Source organism: Giraffa tippelskirchi, chromosome 5 (assembly GCF_054371585.1).
Source record: "Giraffa tippelskirchi isolate mGirTip1 chromosome 5, T2T-mGirTip1v1.2.pri, whole genome shotgun sequence".
Taxonomy (NCBI): domain Eukaryota; kingdom Metazoa; phylum Chordata; class Mammalia; order Artiodactyla; family Giraffidae; genus Giraffa; species Giraffa tippelskirchi.
The window spans coordinates 18433381-18448732 of record NC_137279.1 but is presented as its reverse complement, the minus strand read 5'-3'; the positions used below and the strand labels follow the sequence as shown (position 1 = coordinate 18448732).

The 15352-nt window shown below is 40.7% G+C and overlaps 1 protein-coding gene across 6 annotated transcripts in view; it reads left to right on the top strand.

Annotated features, from left to right (window-relative positions):
• The first annotated feature begins 5963 nt into the window (after nucleotides 1-5963).
• The window catches only part of XPR1 (xenotropic and polytropic retrovirus receptor 1), a 201520-nt gene continuing 192131 nt past the window's right edge, over nucleotides 5964-15352 (top strand). For 4 of the 6 annotated variants that reach the window (XR_014052377.1, XM_081485833.1, XM_081485837.1 and 1 more), the window contains exon 1: nucleotides 5964-6227. Coding sequence is in view for 5 of the 6 variants with exons in the window: in XM_081485833.1 (XP_081341959.1) it covers nucleotides 6159-6227 (69 nt within the window). In the remaining variant the exon portion in view is untranslated. Of the gene's footprint in view, nucleotides 6228-9469; nucleotides 9539-15352 lie in introns of all 6 variants that reach the window. The other 2 variants (XM_081485832.1, XM_081485831.1) reach the window with 2 other exon arrangements.

Genomic DNA, 15352 nt, shown 5'->3' with positions numbered 1-15352 from the left:
GAGTCTTCAATTGCTAAACACAACAGCCAAAAGTTATCTTCCTTAACCCCTCTGTAACATCTGACAGTGTTGGTCACTGCTTCCTTTATGAAACTTTCATTGTTTTATGGCTTCCTGGACACTGCTCTCTCCTTATTGTCTTGTTACCCGCTCTGGCCACACCCCAGCCTCTTTCTTTGTCCCATGTTCTTTATCAGGCTCACACCAGGATAATCCCTTGGGCCCCTTTCCATTTTGGTGTATGCTCTCCCCCTGGGCAGACTTACCAGGACTTAATCATCACCTAGATGTGAACAGATCCCCAGTCTTCAGCCCTATCCTCTTTTTCCAGAGCTCTAGATCTGTGTTTTCAATTGGAGTACTATGTGTCTCATAGATTCTAACCATTTAACACATCCAACAATGCCTCAAATCTGCTCTTCACTTCATTTCTCAGTTCATGGCAGCAGCGTCTAGCCAGTCACTAGGGTTAGACTCACATGCCTCATCTCCTTCTGTCCATCACTATAACTGGCTTGGGTTGGTGCATCAACAGTCGGTAATGTGATGGTCAAGAGTAAGACTCTGGAGCTGGATTGCCAGGGTTCAAATCCAGCTGTACCACTTACTAAGCGGATAACCTTGAGCAAAGTCCTTAACTGTTCTGTCTGAGTTTACTCATCTCTAAAATGAGGATAATGATAGCAGCTATGTCATGGGGTCCTTTGAAGATTATATAAGTTTGTATTTGCTAAGCAGTTAGAACAGTGTTTGGCATAGAGTAAATGGTACATGCATGCATGCTAAGTCGCTTCAGTCATGTCTGACTCTTTGCGACCCAATGGACTGTAGCCCGCTAGGCTCCTCTATCCATGGAATTTTCCAGGCAAGAATACTGTAGTGGGGTTGTCATTCCCTTCTCCAGGGAATCTTCCCTACCCAGGGGTTGAACCTATGTCTCTTATGTTTCCTGCATTGGCAGGCGTGTTCTTTACCACTAGCACCACCTGGGAAGCCCTTAAATGCTGCTTCTGCTGCTAAGTCGCTTCAGTCGTGTCCGACGCTGTGCGACCCCATAGACGGCAGCCCACCAGGCTCCCCCGTCCCTGGGATTCTCCAGGCAAGAACACTGGAGTGGGTTGCCATTTCCTTCCCCAACGCACGAAAGTGAAAAGTGAAAGTGAAGTCGCTCAGTCGTGTCCGACTCTGTGACCCCATGGACTGAAGACTGCCAGGCTCCTCCATCCATGGGATTTTTGAGGCAAAAGAGTACTGGAGTGGGGTGCCATTGCCTTCTCCCCCTTAAATGCTACATAAGTGCTTGTTAGTGAATTGGTCGCTGGTTTGTTAGTTCATCCTTCATGCCGTTAACAGGTTTTTGAGAGACTGCCAGTTACTGAGTTGTCAACCAGAGGTCAGTTATTATGCTAAGTGCTTTATATGCAGAATCTCAGTCTTCACAACAACCTGTTAGGAAGTGTTATTATTCCCATTTGAGAGAAGAGGAAACTGAGGCATTAACCACTAATGTACTTGGCCCAAAGTCACAAAGACTACAAATGTCAGAGTTGGAGTTTTATTTCAGCTCTGTTCATTTCTAGAGCCAGAGTTCAAAAGCAGGAAGGCATGCTATAGTGCTTTCCCAAGCCAGAGTTGATCACTGCACAGACTTTCCCAAAGATTCCGCATTGCCTATGCTGTCATGATCTATTCCTTGACAATTTTGTTCCAACTTGATTTTCTGCAACTTCCCTCCATGTGGATGCCCTTTCCTTCCTCCCTTCCTCTCTCCTGCCCTTCTTTCCTTTGTCACATCAATATTTTTTCGACTGCTTCAATGCCAGGCACCATGCTAAAGTGGAGAAAATGAGAGAAAAGTGTGTTTTGTCTTCAAGGAGTTCACAGTCTGACACTGTTGATGATACAGTGAGGGGACCACACTGGGGGGATGTGGGAGCCAGAATGGGTAAGGGAGGTAAGGGAATGGGGAAGAGTTTCTTTGAGGCAGGGACATTTAGCTGCCTTAAAGGATATTTGGGTCAGACAACTTCGTGCCATTCTCCGTTGCTGTTTAGTCGATAAGTCATGATCCATGGACTACTGTGATCCCATGGACTATAGCCCACCAGTCTCCTCTGTCCATGGGATTTCCCACATAAGAATACTGGAGTGGGTTGCCATCTCCTTCTCCAAGTGATCTTCTTGACCCAGGGATCAAACCCACCTCTTCTGCGTTGGCAGACGGATTCTTTACCACTCTGCCGTCAGGGAAGCCTGCCATTCTCTAAGTCCTGAATTCTCTTTGCTTTTTGCCTTTGGAATCTTTGGAGGTATCTTTCTCCCTGTTAGATTGTTGTTTAAGACTGTATTTGAGTCACATTCTCTGGGATGCCAACCTTTCCTTCCTAGTTAGTTGAACGTCTCTTGTAGATACCTCAATTTCAGTGCATATCACATGGTAGTCTAGCTATTGGCCTCTCTCTCTTTCTGACTGGATTTTGATGTCCTTCGAGGAAAAGACATAGTCATGTTTATTTTTGAACTGTCCCTCATTCTCAAAGTGGCATGGCTGATATATCATAGTACTTAGTAAAATGTTGATAAATGAGTTATTTGTCTATTTACAAAATAAAATGTAATTAATACTTCTGATTCAGACTAAAACTATTCAGATTATCATTCTTAGTGTCTTAGCACAGTGCTCTGTAGAAAGTAGGTATTCAATAAATACAAAGTATTTGATGGTTCTGTCAGTGAACTATCTGAAGTAATGTTAGGAATAGGACACTTATCATTAAATCTACTTCTGTAGATAAATTAAGATTTTCATGTCCAAGTGAGTGTCAGGGCTCTGAGTGTTGGGGCTCATGTCCAACTGAGTGTCATGAAAAAAAATTAAAAATTGTTGGTTATAGAGCTAGTATTGAGGATTTTCTTTCTTCCCTCAGTTGGGTCATGGTTCCAGAATTTTGTGCACAGTTGAGGCACCAAGGTATGGTGCTCTTGGGAGCAGGCTATAGGAGTTACTGCTATAGGAGTTACTGTCACAAGCTATAGGAGTTACTGCCAGGAGTCTAAAGTCTTCCATCATCAAAATGTCTACAAACAATAAATGCTAGAGAGGGCTTGGAGAAAAGGGAATCCTCCTACACTGTCGATGGGATTGTAAATTGGTATAGTCACTATGAAGACCAATATGCAGGTTCCTTAAAAAACTAAAAATAGAGCTACCATATGATCCAGCAATCCCACTCCTGGGCATATCTCCAAAGAAAACTTTAACTGAAAAGATGCACCCCAATATTCAATAGCAGCACTATTTACAATAGCCAAGACATGGAAGCAGCCTAAATGTCCATCAAAAGATGAAGAGGTAAAGATGAGGTAAAGAATATTACTCAACCATAAAATGAATGAAATCATACCAGTTGCAGCAACATGAATGGACCTAGAGATTATCATACTAAGTGAAGTAAATCACGCAGAGACAGACAAATATTATATGACATCACTTACATGAGGAATCTAAAAAAATGATTCAAAGAAACTTATTTACAAAACAGAAAGAGATTCACAGACGTAGACAGTAAACTTATATTACCAAAGGAGAAAGGGGAGAAGGGATAAATTAGGGATTTGGGGTTAAAAGATACACACTGCTATACATAAAATAGATAAACAAGGATCTACTGTATTGCACAGGGAACTATATTTAATATTGATATGAGAGTTGGACTATAAAGAAACCTGAGCGCCGAAGAATTGATGCTTTCGAACTGTGGTGTTGGAGAAGACTCTTGAGAGTCCCTTGGACTGTAAGGAGATCCAACCAGTCCATCCTAAAGGAGATCAGTCCCGAGTGTTCATTGGAAGGACTGATGTTGAAGCTGAAACTCCAATACTTTGGCCTCCTGATGCGAAGACCTGACTCATTGGAAAAGACCCTGATGCTGGGAAAGATTGAAGGCGGGAGGAGAAGGGGACGACAGAGGATGAGATGGCTGGATGGCATCACCGACTGAAAGGACATGAGTTTGAGTAAACTCCAGGAGTTGGTGATGGACGGGGGGCCTGGTGTGCTGAGGTCCGTGGGGTCGCATTGGACACGACTGAGTAACTGAACTGAACTGAACTGAATAACCTCTAAAGTAAAAGAATCTGAAAAAGAATATCTCTATCTATCTCTATCTATCTATATATATATCTAAATCACTTAGATATGTACCTGAAACATTGTAAATCAACTATACTTCAATTAAACAAAGAGTCAGCCATTCTAGTCCATATCTGGTAAAGGCTCAGCAATTTCTTTTGCAGCTGCTCCTGGTTTTGTCCTCCTAGGCACACCATGCAACCATTTCTTCTTTGTGGTTGTTCCTCCATCCTGGGAGCATGAACCTCTCTTGTCTGTTTTTTTCTCCTGGCAACATTTACCTCCCATGAGGGGAACTGTTATGATGAGCAGAGGGGTATAGTGCTAAGCTGAGAGGAGTCCTCACTCCTTCCCCTATTCTTCTTTCATTGACCCCGAGTACCCTTTCACCAGAAGTACCTTGGTTATAGTTCAAAATCAAGTCCTCCAGGTCAATCACTCCCACGCTCAAAGTGGTGCCAAGTTGTGTGAGTGATCTAACCTTTCACCAGAGGTTGAGGCTTTCTGTACAATAAAAGTCAGAAAGACTCATAGCCCATGACTGTTTTCCATCATGCATCATCTCTGTCCTGAGGAAATAACTGCAGAATCCCCACTGGCATGAATTAAGAGGAAGGGGAAAGGGGAAAAATACATGGAGAAAAAAAAAATGCCAATAGTAGATGCTGACATCTTCCAATACTGTCCTAACCATTGTAGTCCCTTAGTCTTTGGGTCTCATAAAAATTGTGAGAATATAGGACAAAGTACTGTATATGTAAGGTGTTTAGAATAGTATTTGTTATGTAGACAGTGAGCATATAACAAATGTTAGTTATTATTAATATTATCCAGGGCTCCTCCAGTCATGGAAGGACCTTGGTTACTGTCCAAAATCAGGTCCTCCAGATCAGTTACTCCCGCACTCAAAGTGGTGCCAAGCTGTGTAAGTGATCTATTCTGCATGCTCCCTGAGGGTCAGCCTACATACTGTACTCATGTCTGGTCTCCCTGAGGGTGGGGGTTCCAACCGTATCTCTAGAGAATTCTCTTTCTTTCCAACATGGGCTACCCTCTCAACACCACTTCTAATTCCCAGGAAGCTTAGTCACAAGCCCAGGTGGTAATCCCAGTTTTAGTTTGGGTCCATGTGTTGTTGTTGGCCTTTCTGGTATCCCCCGGACTAGATAATTACATTGAAATTCAGAAGCAGCATGTAATTTTTGGCACTGACGTCTTTAATTAAATTCAATAAGCATTTATTGAGCAACTGCTGCTACTGCTGCTGCTGCTGCTGCTAAGTCTCTTCAGTTGCGTCCGACTCTGTGTGACCCCATAGACGGCAGCCCACCAGGCTCCCCCGTCCAGGCAAGAACACTAGAGTGGGTTGCCATTTCCTTCTCCAATGCACGAAAGTGAAAAGTGAGAGTGACCTAGAGCGTGTAAAATAGGATTCCTTGAAATACATTTGGCCCTTAAGTATTTAGTCTGTTTTAGTTACTCAATTTGGATTAATGTTGATCCATCCTTCAAGGTTTTATGAAGAATAAATATTAAAATGGAAAAACATTTGCACAAATCTTTGCAAATATAAACGTATTGTGTGGATTATTGCTGTTACAGTATTAATATTAATTGCAATAACAACACTGTTATTTCCCGGGCAGGCGGCAGCTAGCAGCTCTAAGGCCAACAGGAGCCAGACGGAAGAGGTCAGGGGAGGTGCCTTCAGCACGTCCGGCCCAGAAGGGGCGGAGCCTTAAGGAACATACCCAAATCCTGCCCCTTACTCCGCCCCTTTCGTCTGGGCGCGTAGGCAGTTACCATGGCGATGACGTATAGAGGGCGGGGCGGGGCGGGGCTATGGAGAGGAGGAGGAAGATGGCGGGAGGGCGGCTCTGAGGAGACCTCGGCGGCGGCGGAGGAGGAGAGAAGCGCAGCGCCGCGCCGGGGCCCATGTGGGGAGGAGTCGGAGTCGCTGTTGCCGCCGCCGCCGCCGCCGCCTGTAACTGCTGGACCCGAGTAGGAGTGAAGGGGAGACGGCAGGATGAAGTTCGCCGAGCACCTCTCCGCGCACATCACTCCAGAGTGGAGGAAGCAATATATCCAGTATGAGGTACCGGCGGCGGCCGGGGAGTGGGAGGACTTGGAGGGGCCACCATCTCGCAAGTCCCGACCTCCACCGCTGCCTTCCGCTCTTGCTGCTTCCCCCGTGCCCGGGCGGACTTTGACCCGGTGCGACGGGGAGCCACTGCGGCATCCCAGCCGCGGCCGGCCCCCTCCGGGCCCCGCTGACCTTCCCCTCCCCCGCAGCCCCGTTTTTGCCGCCGGGGTAACGGATATGCGGGCTTCGGGCTGCGGGCCGGGAGGGACTGCACAGCCGGCCGGGGCTGAGGAATGGTGGTGGGAGGGCGAGCCGCAGGTAGCGGAGTCGGGGTGTGAGAGTAGCCCCGGGGTTCCGCGGTTCCGCGCTAATCCCCTCCTCCTCTCGCTCACCCTGACCTCTGGTCCCCACCCTGGGCGAGCGCCCCCTCTCCAAGGTTAGGTCTTGTTTCTTTCGGCTCACCTCTCCCCGAGGAATCCTCTTCCTCGATTAGCCCCTCTGGTGATTTCCTTCAATTCACCGAGCCCTTCAGCTTTCCCCCACTTGCCCACTGTTGACAAAGGCTTTGTAACAGGGTCGAAACTTGATTTAAATGTGTATCACACGTGCGGTGGTTACAGTAGGCAAACGTATCGTAATCAACTTTTATTTTGATAATAAGACCGTGACTCGTGTTTTCACTGATTTCATGAAGTATATAAAGTAATCCTATCTTTGGTTTTGGCTCTTCGGTTTTGGAATGGAGTGAAGGGGAAGAGGAAGAAAGAAAGAGAAGGGAATTATTAACATTTTCAGGTTTTCTTTCTTAAAATTTTGGTTAGCTAGGGAGAAAAGTACTATTTTGTAAACAATGTACTTTTAAAACATTCCTGTGTATTACAGAAATCATGGCCCTCCTCACCCTTAATTTCTGGGATAACAGCTCCTGGACGGTATTTAATAGATAGTGATAAGGAACCTTACGTTAATGAAAGGAAAAGTAAAGATAATGAGCTCATTTATGTATTCAGAAGCCAAGATACCTGAAGGGTTTTTAAGCTTTGCAATAGGTTATTCTCAGTGGCTGGCAGTTCAGCTCCTGGATAGAGAAAAGACATAATCTGTAACCTCCGGTAATTCACATCTGTGTTATGTGCAGGAACAAAGAGTATAAAATCAATATGAACACAAATATGCTAGCTAGATTTTATGAATTAAGATATTTTGGTTCTCTTTTTAATTTCTATTTTTAGTTCTTTGAAAGGATGTTTAGGCCATCGCAGAAGTTAATTCATTCATATAACAGTTGTAAGAATTGAAGAAGGCAAGGAAAGAGATACAAGTAGGTTAAACAGAACCTTGAAGATTGTAAAATAAATTCAGCTGGTAACATACAGTATTTCATTATTGCCAGAAACGAAAGGCCTAGAGTTGTTAATGCTTTCTTTCACTTAATTTTCTTATAGTGTTTTGTGACTACGTTTTGTAAGAATGAAATAAGGGACAAGCTTTTCAGGCTGTAGAGCTCTTGATTTATTGTTTCTAATAACATTTGGTCAGTTTTAAAACCTTGGCTAGAGTCCAGATGATGGTTTTTATTGAAAGGAGGGTATTGGTCTTTCATCTTTCTAGTAGTAATTTTCAGCACCACTGCCAGTTCTTCATAGAACAGGGCATCCTGAAGCAACATCTTATATAGTATGGAATGCTCCATTTGGGGAGAAGCAATAGTGACTGGTTGAATGCTGTGATTCATTTTAAGTATTACAGCACCTAACTGTTTCATAGAATTGTACTAATTTGGAATACAATTTTTAGGGCTGGCAGGAGAAGCATGAGACTTAAAGATACAATTACCTCTTGATTTATAATATCAGCTCTGAGGCTGGAGTCGTTCTGGGACTCAATTCACATACTGCATTTGGACACTAACTAGTCCTAGATGGTTACTTTTAAGTTGATCAGAGAGGAACACATTTCATATGTATGACTGTGTTATTTTTCCTAGGCCAATTAAAATTTATTTTTTAAAAAATTCATTAATTGTAGATTATTGAAATTTTATTCTGCAGAGAGTCCTTACTTTGTGACTTGGATCTTCCATAAGCTCGTTATTTGGTAGGCAAAATTAATAAGGAGCACTTTTCTTTTTGAATTGGAGCCATTTTTTATAAGGTTGGGATCTGTGTGTTGTGTATTGTTTCTCAAGAGCTAGTGCTGTTCCTTTAAAAATAAAGAGGCATAAATAAGAATCTTTAGAGGAATTTGGCAGCTTAGAAACTTTGGGGAAAAAAAGAATATTGTGAAAGATGTCAGCATTTGCTTGAGAGAAGAACCTTTTCATATGGCAGTAAAATGTAGTTTCTCACATGTGAAGATGATGCTCTTGAAACACTGTTAGAACAGACACTTGGATTTGTTTTTCAAGTACTGGTGATGAAATTTTGGTATATTACCCATGATTTCTAGTGTAGGCTGCTTTCTAGTGCTGTGAACTGTTATGAACTGTTCAGCTTTTTTGGTTTTCATGTCATTTTGCTGCATTAAATTTTACTTGAAACATCAGAGCATTAGACAGAAGCTGAAAATGTTTTACGTCTACGATTATGTGTATTATTGTGTACACACAGTCATACAGTAAGTGCTAATTCTTGTATATGTTTGTCATGAAGCCATGGGGACAGGCTTTTTGCCTTTCCAGGCTTCTGTCCTCTTTCATAAAGTCAGAATATAGGGTGAGAGCTTTTTAAGGTCCATTGTAGTTCATAGGTTTTTGATTTAACTTTTAATAGCTTTCATTTTTTGGACTGTTAAAATTTGTGTTAGTGATCCATCAATATCCTGAAAATGATCAGTTTCTAATTTAAAAATGAATTGTGGAGTTCATAGGCTCAATCTTCATAGGCGGAATAATAAAGCATAAAAGAATAGAGCAATATGGAGAAATCATACAAGGAAAATTGGTTTGATTCATTTGTGAATAGTTTTTACAAAGAATAAACACAAATGGAAAGAGGCTATCCCTGTTTCCAGTAATCTATTTGAGTATAAATCTTGGCATGTAATACAGAACATCAATAAATCTTTTCAAGAGCACTTTTTAAAATTTAGAATCAGTGATTGCATACTTTAGAGCTCTGTAACTGATTAATCAAAATTAATTTAGACCAGTTTCTGCCAGACTAGTATGACCATGTTAATATTTTACAGAATATTAGCAAAAGAAGCAAATATATTTGGTGCCTTTGGCCGCTGACTTGTGTTTTCTTCCCTAGGGTCCTGTGCTGCTTTGGTTTCTCAGGAACCAGGAATGGTTTTGTCCGTGTACACTGCAGTTTTGTAAGGTGCTAAAATAATGGGGTATCTAAATTTCAGGATTTTAGAGTTAAAAGGGAATTGATGGATTATTTGTCCCTTGGTTTTTTCAGGTGAAGAAATTAAGGTCCAGAAAGGTTAAATTACATGTCCAGTATCGTGTATAGTCTTTTGAGCACAGAGGTGTAAGCATTGAGAGTCAGGTCACCCTGACTGTGTGACCCTGATGAAATCACTTCCTCTTCTGGGCTTTAGATTCTTCATCTGTAAAGTGAGAGAACTGGACTTGATTTCTAGGTTCACAACCCTCTATTTTCTAAGGACCCATATAGCTCCAAATTTCTGTACATTTTTATGGTTTCATTATGCTTTATATATGAAGATGATAGAACTTAAACTATTACTATTAAAAGTGTTCTTTTAAATTAATAATCTCTTTTCAAAAAATTTTGATGATATCGTAATCTGTGAATGGAAAACTGACCCAATGAAGCATTTATTGAACTCAAATAAAAAGTGATGTTAATAGTTTTAACTTTTTTTGTTGCAAGATTTGGAAAGGATTCTCCATAAACTGCATATTCCTATTTTCAAGTTTAAGGAAACACCATAACATTATTGTGATTTTCATTCATAGAACTCTCCCATGAGAACACTTGTGTGGCAGGCTTCAATTTCCCAAAGGTATTTAGTTAGGGTTAACTTGCCTTGCTGGAACTTGTTTGAAATTTCCAGTTTGGCCACCCGATGGGGCACAAGCCACACTTTTCCTTTCAGGCACTCTGCAAATGAAAGTACAGTATAGTATATTTAAAATAATGTTTGTAAATGAGTATGGCAATAAGATGCCTGGTATTTACAAATGTTTCTTAAGTGAGTGAATTGTTGTATAAGGTAGGAAGCTATTACTGTTATTATCATTGTTTAATAAAGTATGTTAGGGTGAGTGTCCTGGAAAGATTATACTTGTCTCTCCATCCCTGAAGGTTGGTTTTGGATCAGTTTTTGGGTGAAGGCCCATATCATAAGAACATAGAATCTTACTTGACCTGGGGTGACCATGGAAAATCATTCCTGGCTTCAAATTCAGTCCTAACCTGAAAAGCATTTGAGAGACTGATTAAGTTGTGCTGGCTAGGGGTTTCAAGTATATTTGTATCAAAGCCCCAAGGAGAGTACCCAACATTCCCATGAAGGAAGAGAAGGTAGTTTTAGAAGTGTTACTTACATTCATTTTTATGTATAAGACAGGAAGAAATGAAATTTTACTAATATTGAATAAATACGTTGATGCTGCTGCTGCTAAATACGTTGGTGAGATAACCTCATTTTAAGAGATAGTCTGAGGAAGAGTCAAGAATTGCTAATAGTTTTCTCACTTGTTGGTTCACTTTCAGCAAATAGCAGTTCAGTTTATGATTACTTATAGTTAGATGAATTTATGGATATTACTAAATTTTGACTAAACAAACCCATATAAAATGGATGTGAATTAAAAAGACTTCTGTAAAGAAACCAATAATGCGAGTACACGTGAACAAGAAAATGGCAGAGCTGACAGTTCTACTTCTAGTACTAGCTTTTTGTCAGCCAAATTACAGAAAAACACAATGCTACTTTAATAGACCTAACAAGAAGCTTGCCAAAAAGTTTCAAAATAATTAAAATAATTCTTCAAAATAGTATTTTAACAGCCGTTGTCATCCATAGTGAACTTCACCCTAAATATATGTTATGTATTAGAGTATTCTGCATTTGTAAGGTCAGCTTTCCAGCTTATAGCCATTATCATCAAGTTTCAAAATTAACTGAATCTTGAAGTTTGAATTAGGCCTTTGAAATCCTAAAAACTAAGATTTTAAGAAGCAGTGAAACTTTTCTGTTAGATTGTTCTTTAAAAGTATTGTTATTGATAATTTCTTAAGAGATTAAAATATTTTTGTATTATTCACAAGTGAAAGTTTAAATTAGTTTATTATTGTCTCATCTTTTGAAACTTCCATTTAAAAATTCTGTGTTTTATAATGTACACAGTTGTAGGAGATAATCTATAAATAAATGTATATACATTGGAGGTGCATGGTAAACTTTTTTAAAATAGTAATGTAACAAAAAAAAGTTTGGAAGATTTTGCTCAAGTTATACAGCTTAACTGGAGGTAGTTTGTGGGTTGCTTGGTATTTATTTAATTGGCCTTTAGGAGATTGTCAAAATTCACTAGGGGTCTTGCCTGGTTGTATTTTTGTTTTCAGGTCTTCCCCTTACCTAGTAAATGCTAAAAGAAGTCAAGTAGACAATGCTCATGAACAAATGCCTAAAAAAATTATTTATTCATTCAACACATATTTATAAGGGCTCTATTATGTGCTATAGGCTGATAAATTTGTCATTAAATTCTATCTCTTTTATCTCAAAAATAGAAAAAACCAAAAAACAGTTTTTTTTGTATGTGTGTTTGGTTTTATATTTCAGTCATATTTCAAGCACATATTTCAACATAGTGCTTTCAAAATTTAAAATGCTGTAGAAAGGGAAGATTGTAAATTGAGGACTTGGAACATGGTTGTAAATTTGGATCACTATGTAAATAATATGGAAGAATTCTCCCTGGCTTTTCAAACTTTTTATATGTTGTATACCTTTAAATTTAATTGTTTATAGAAGGAAATTTGCTTACCTGTTTCTTCCTATCACTAGGCAGGTGTGGTATCTGTAGTATCAGAAAAGCCTTAAAAAGTTATTTATTATAGATCACAGGAAAGTTTATTTAACTTGCTGTAAGCATAACTTGCAATTTTCATATTATGTGTAACGAGAGGGACAGTGTGATGATTAAGAAAACATAGTCATCTCTTACTGAAGATGACCTGCAGAATTTAGAAAGACTGTAGACCATAAATAAGGAGATGTAAGTCCTTAGAGCCAGTTCTGTCACTGAATATTCACAGATAATTAGTGAACAAGTCATTTTTTTGAACATTGAAGGCATGAAATGTAATCATACAGGAAAATGAGAAGCTTTTAGATTATTGTGTGAATTACTTATTTAGACTAAATTGGTAAAGTTGTAATTCACAGAGTAATCCATGTGCTTTGTGAGCTTTTTCTGTACCTAAGAGAAGTAATTATTTAACTTTCTGGTCGTGGTACCATTTGAAACTCCTAAAAATTGTTAAAAAGATTCCAATATCTATTGATAATACTCTATATTTGAAATTAAAACTGAGAGATGTGTGAAACAGAGTGTACAAGCACACCTTCTACTAGCCTTCAGGGACATGACATCACATTTCATGTGGCCTTTGGGAACTTCCACTGTGTACTCATGAAAGAATGAGTGCTAAAAGCACATGAAGTTGTAGTATTGTAATGGATAATGGGGTCCTGCTGCTTGCTGCTCAAAAGCCAATAAAGAGGCCAGGTTGGTGGAAAGAAAAGTTGGCTTTATTTTGGATGTCAGCAATAACAGTGAGGGGGTGAGAGGAGTGGGGAGATGACGCACTTATCCAAAGACCAATACCTGCCCCACTTCTTCTGTAATCAATGGACAAGAGTTTTTGTAGGCTTAGGGAGGGAGCTACATGCAGAAACTGCACAGTCAGCTCTGACAGTCATCTTGAAATTGATTATCGGTGGTCTGACCAGCGTCATTTCATATATTTTAAGTACAGATAATCTGCAGTCCCATGGTCGGTTTGTTCCCATTTCCTTGAGACCAATTCTCAGAAATTTGGCAGCTTGTCATGGCTACAGTTTGGTCATTGTGTAGTTAACTCTTCCCACATGGTAGGGGTTTTAGTATCTGTAAGACAGCTCACAGGATATGGCTCAGACTATTCCATAGCCCTTGAGAAGGAACTAAAGGTCTTTGACTATACTTTATAATGACTGCTGGTGATGGTTTAGTTGCTAAGTCCTGTCTGATTCTTGCTTCCCCATGGACTGTGGCCTGCCAGGGTCCTCTGTCCATAGGATTCTCCAGGCACGAATACTTGAGTGGGTTGCTGTTCCCTTATCTAAAATAAATCTGTGTGCTAAATTGCTTCAGTCATGTCCAACTCTTTGCAACTGTGTGGACTGTAGCCTACCAGGCTCCTATGTCCATGGGGATTCTCCAGGAAAGTATACTGGAATGGGTTGCCGTGCCCTCCTCCAGGGGATCGTCCTGACACAGGGATCAAACTTGTGTCTCTTATGCCTCCTACATTGGCAGGCGGGTTCTTTACCACTAGCTCCACTTGGGAAACCTCAAAATTTAACATGGATTCAATGAAAGTGAAAGTGGCTCAGTAGCATCCGACTCTTTGTCACCTCATGGACTATATAGTCCATGGAATTCTCCAGGCTAGAATACTGGAGTGGGTAGCCATTCCCTGTCCAGGGGATCTTCCCAACCCAGCGATTGAACCCAGGTCTCCTGTGTTGCAGGCGGATTCTTTCCCAGCATTTTCTCACTTCTCTGATCAAACTCAATCTTTGACTAAAGTTTTTCCACAGATAAAAGGCAGGCTGAGGAAGAGGGGGGCAGGTGGCGAAGGTGGGGAAAAGGATCTTTAGGATCCTGCTCCGTTTCAGTATTATTATGAAAATAGTTTTGATCTTCTGGTTTCCCTGAGAGAGTTTCTACGAGTTGCTGCCTTTGAACATAACAACTCCTTTCAGACCTTTGAACACACAACTCCTTTCAGAACATTTGGAGATGGCCTGAGAAAAAGCTCTCTAGTCTTAGGAAGCACATAAGAGGATAAAGAGAATCCCATGAGTGAGAATTCTCTGGTATATCCCCCTGCGCAGAATGATAGAGAAAAGAAAGTTGTCTTCCTGGGATTCCCACTTCTAATCTCTATTCCTTGAATTGAATTAGTGGAAATGTGCTCTTTTTGTCATTAAGGAGAAAGGAATTAGCATTTATTGACCAGTTAGGAACCAAGTGTCAGCAGCTTTGTTACCTCATCTAATCTTCATAACAGTTTTGTGAGATAGATGATTTTTTTTTCTTTTTAACTTATTTTTTTTTAATTGAAGGATAATTGCTTTACAGAATTTTGTTGTCTTCTGTCAGACCTTAACATGAATCAGCTATAGGTATACATATGTCCCCTCCTTTTTGAACCTCTCTCCCATCTCCCTCCCCATCCCACCCCTCTAGGTTGATACAGAGCCCCTGTTTGAGTTTCCTGAGCCATACAGCAAATTCCTGTTGGCTAAGATAAGATATTTTTTTGGGCTCCAGAATCACTGCAGGTGGTGACTGCAGCCATGAAATTAAAAGACGCTTACTCCTTGAAGAAAAGTTATGACCAACCTAGACAACATATTAAAAAGCAGAGACATTACCTTGCCAACAAAGGTCCGTCTAGTCAAGGCTATGGTTTTTCCAGTAGTCATGTATGGATGTGAGAGCTGGACTATAAAGAAAGCTCAGTGCCAAAGAATTGATGCTTTTGAACTGTGGTGTTGGAGAAGACTCTTGAGAGTCCCTTGGATTGCAAGGAGATCCAACCAGTCCATCCTAAAGGAAATCAGTCCTGGGTGTTCATTGGAAGGACTGATGGTGAAGCTGAAGCTCCAATACTTTGGCCACCTGATGGGAAGAACTGACTCATTTGAAAAGACCCTGATGCTGGGAAAGATTGAAGGTGGGAGGAGAAGGGGACGACAGAGGATAAGATGGTTAGATGGCATCAATGACTCAATGGACATGAGTTTGAGTGAACTCTGGGAGTTGGTGATGGACAGGGAGGCCTGGCGTGCTGCAGTCCATGGGGTCGCAAAGAGTCGGACATGACTGAGCGACTGAACTAAACTGAAGATAGATGATTTATTATCTTCATTTTACTGGT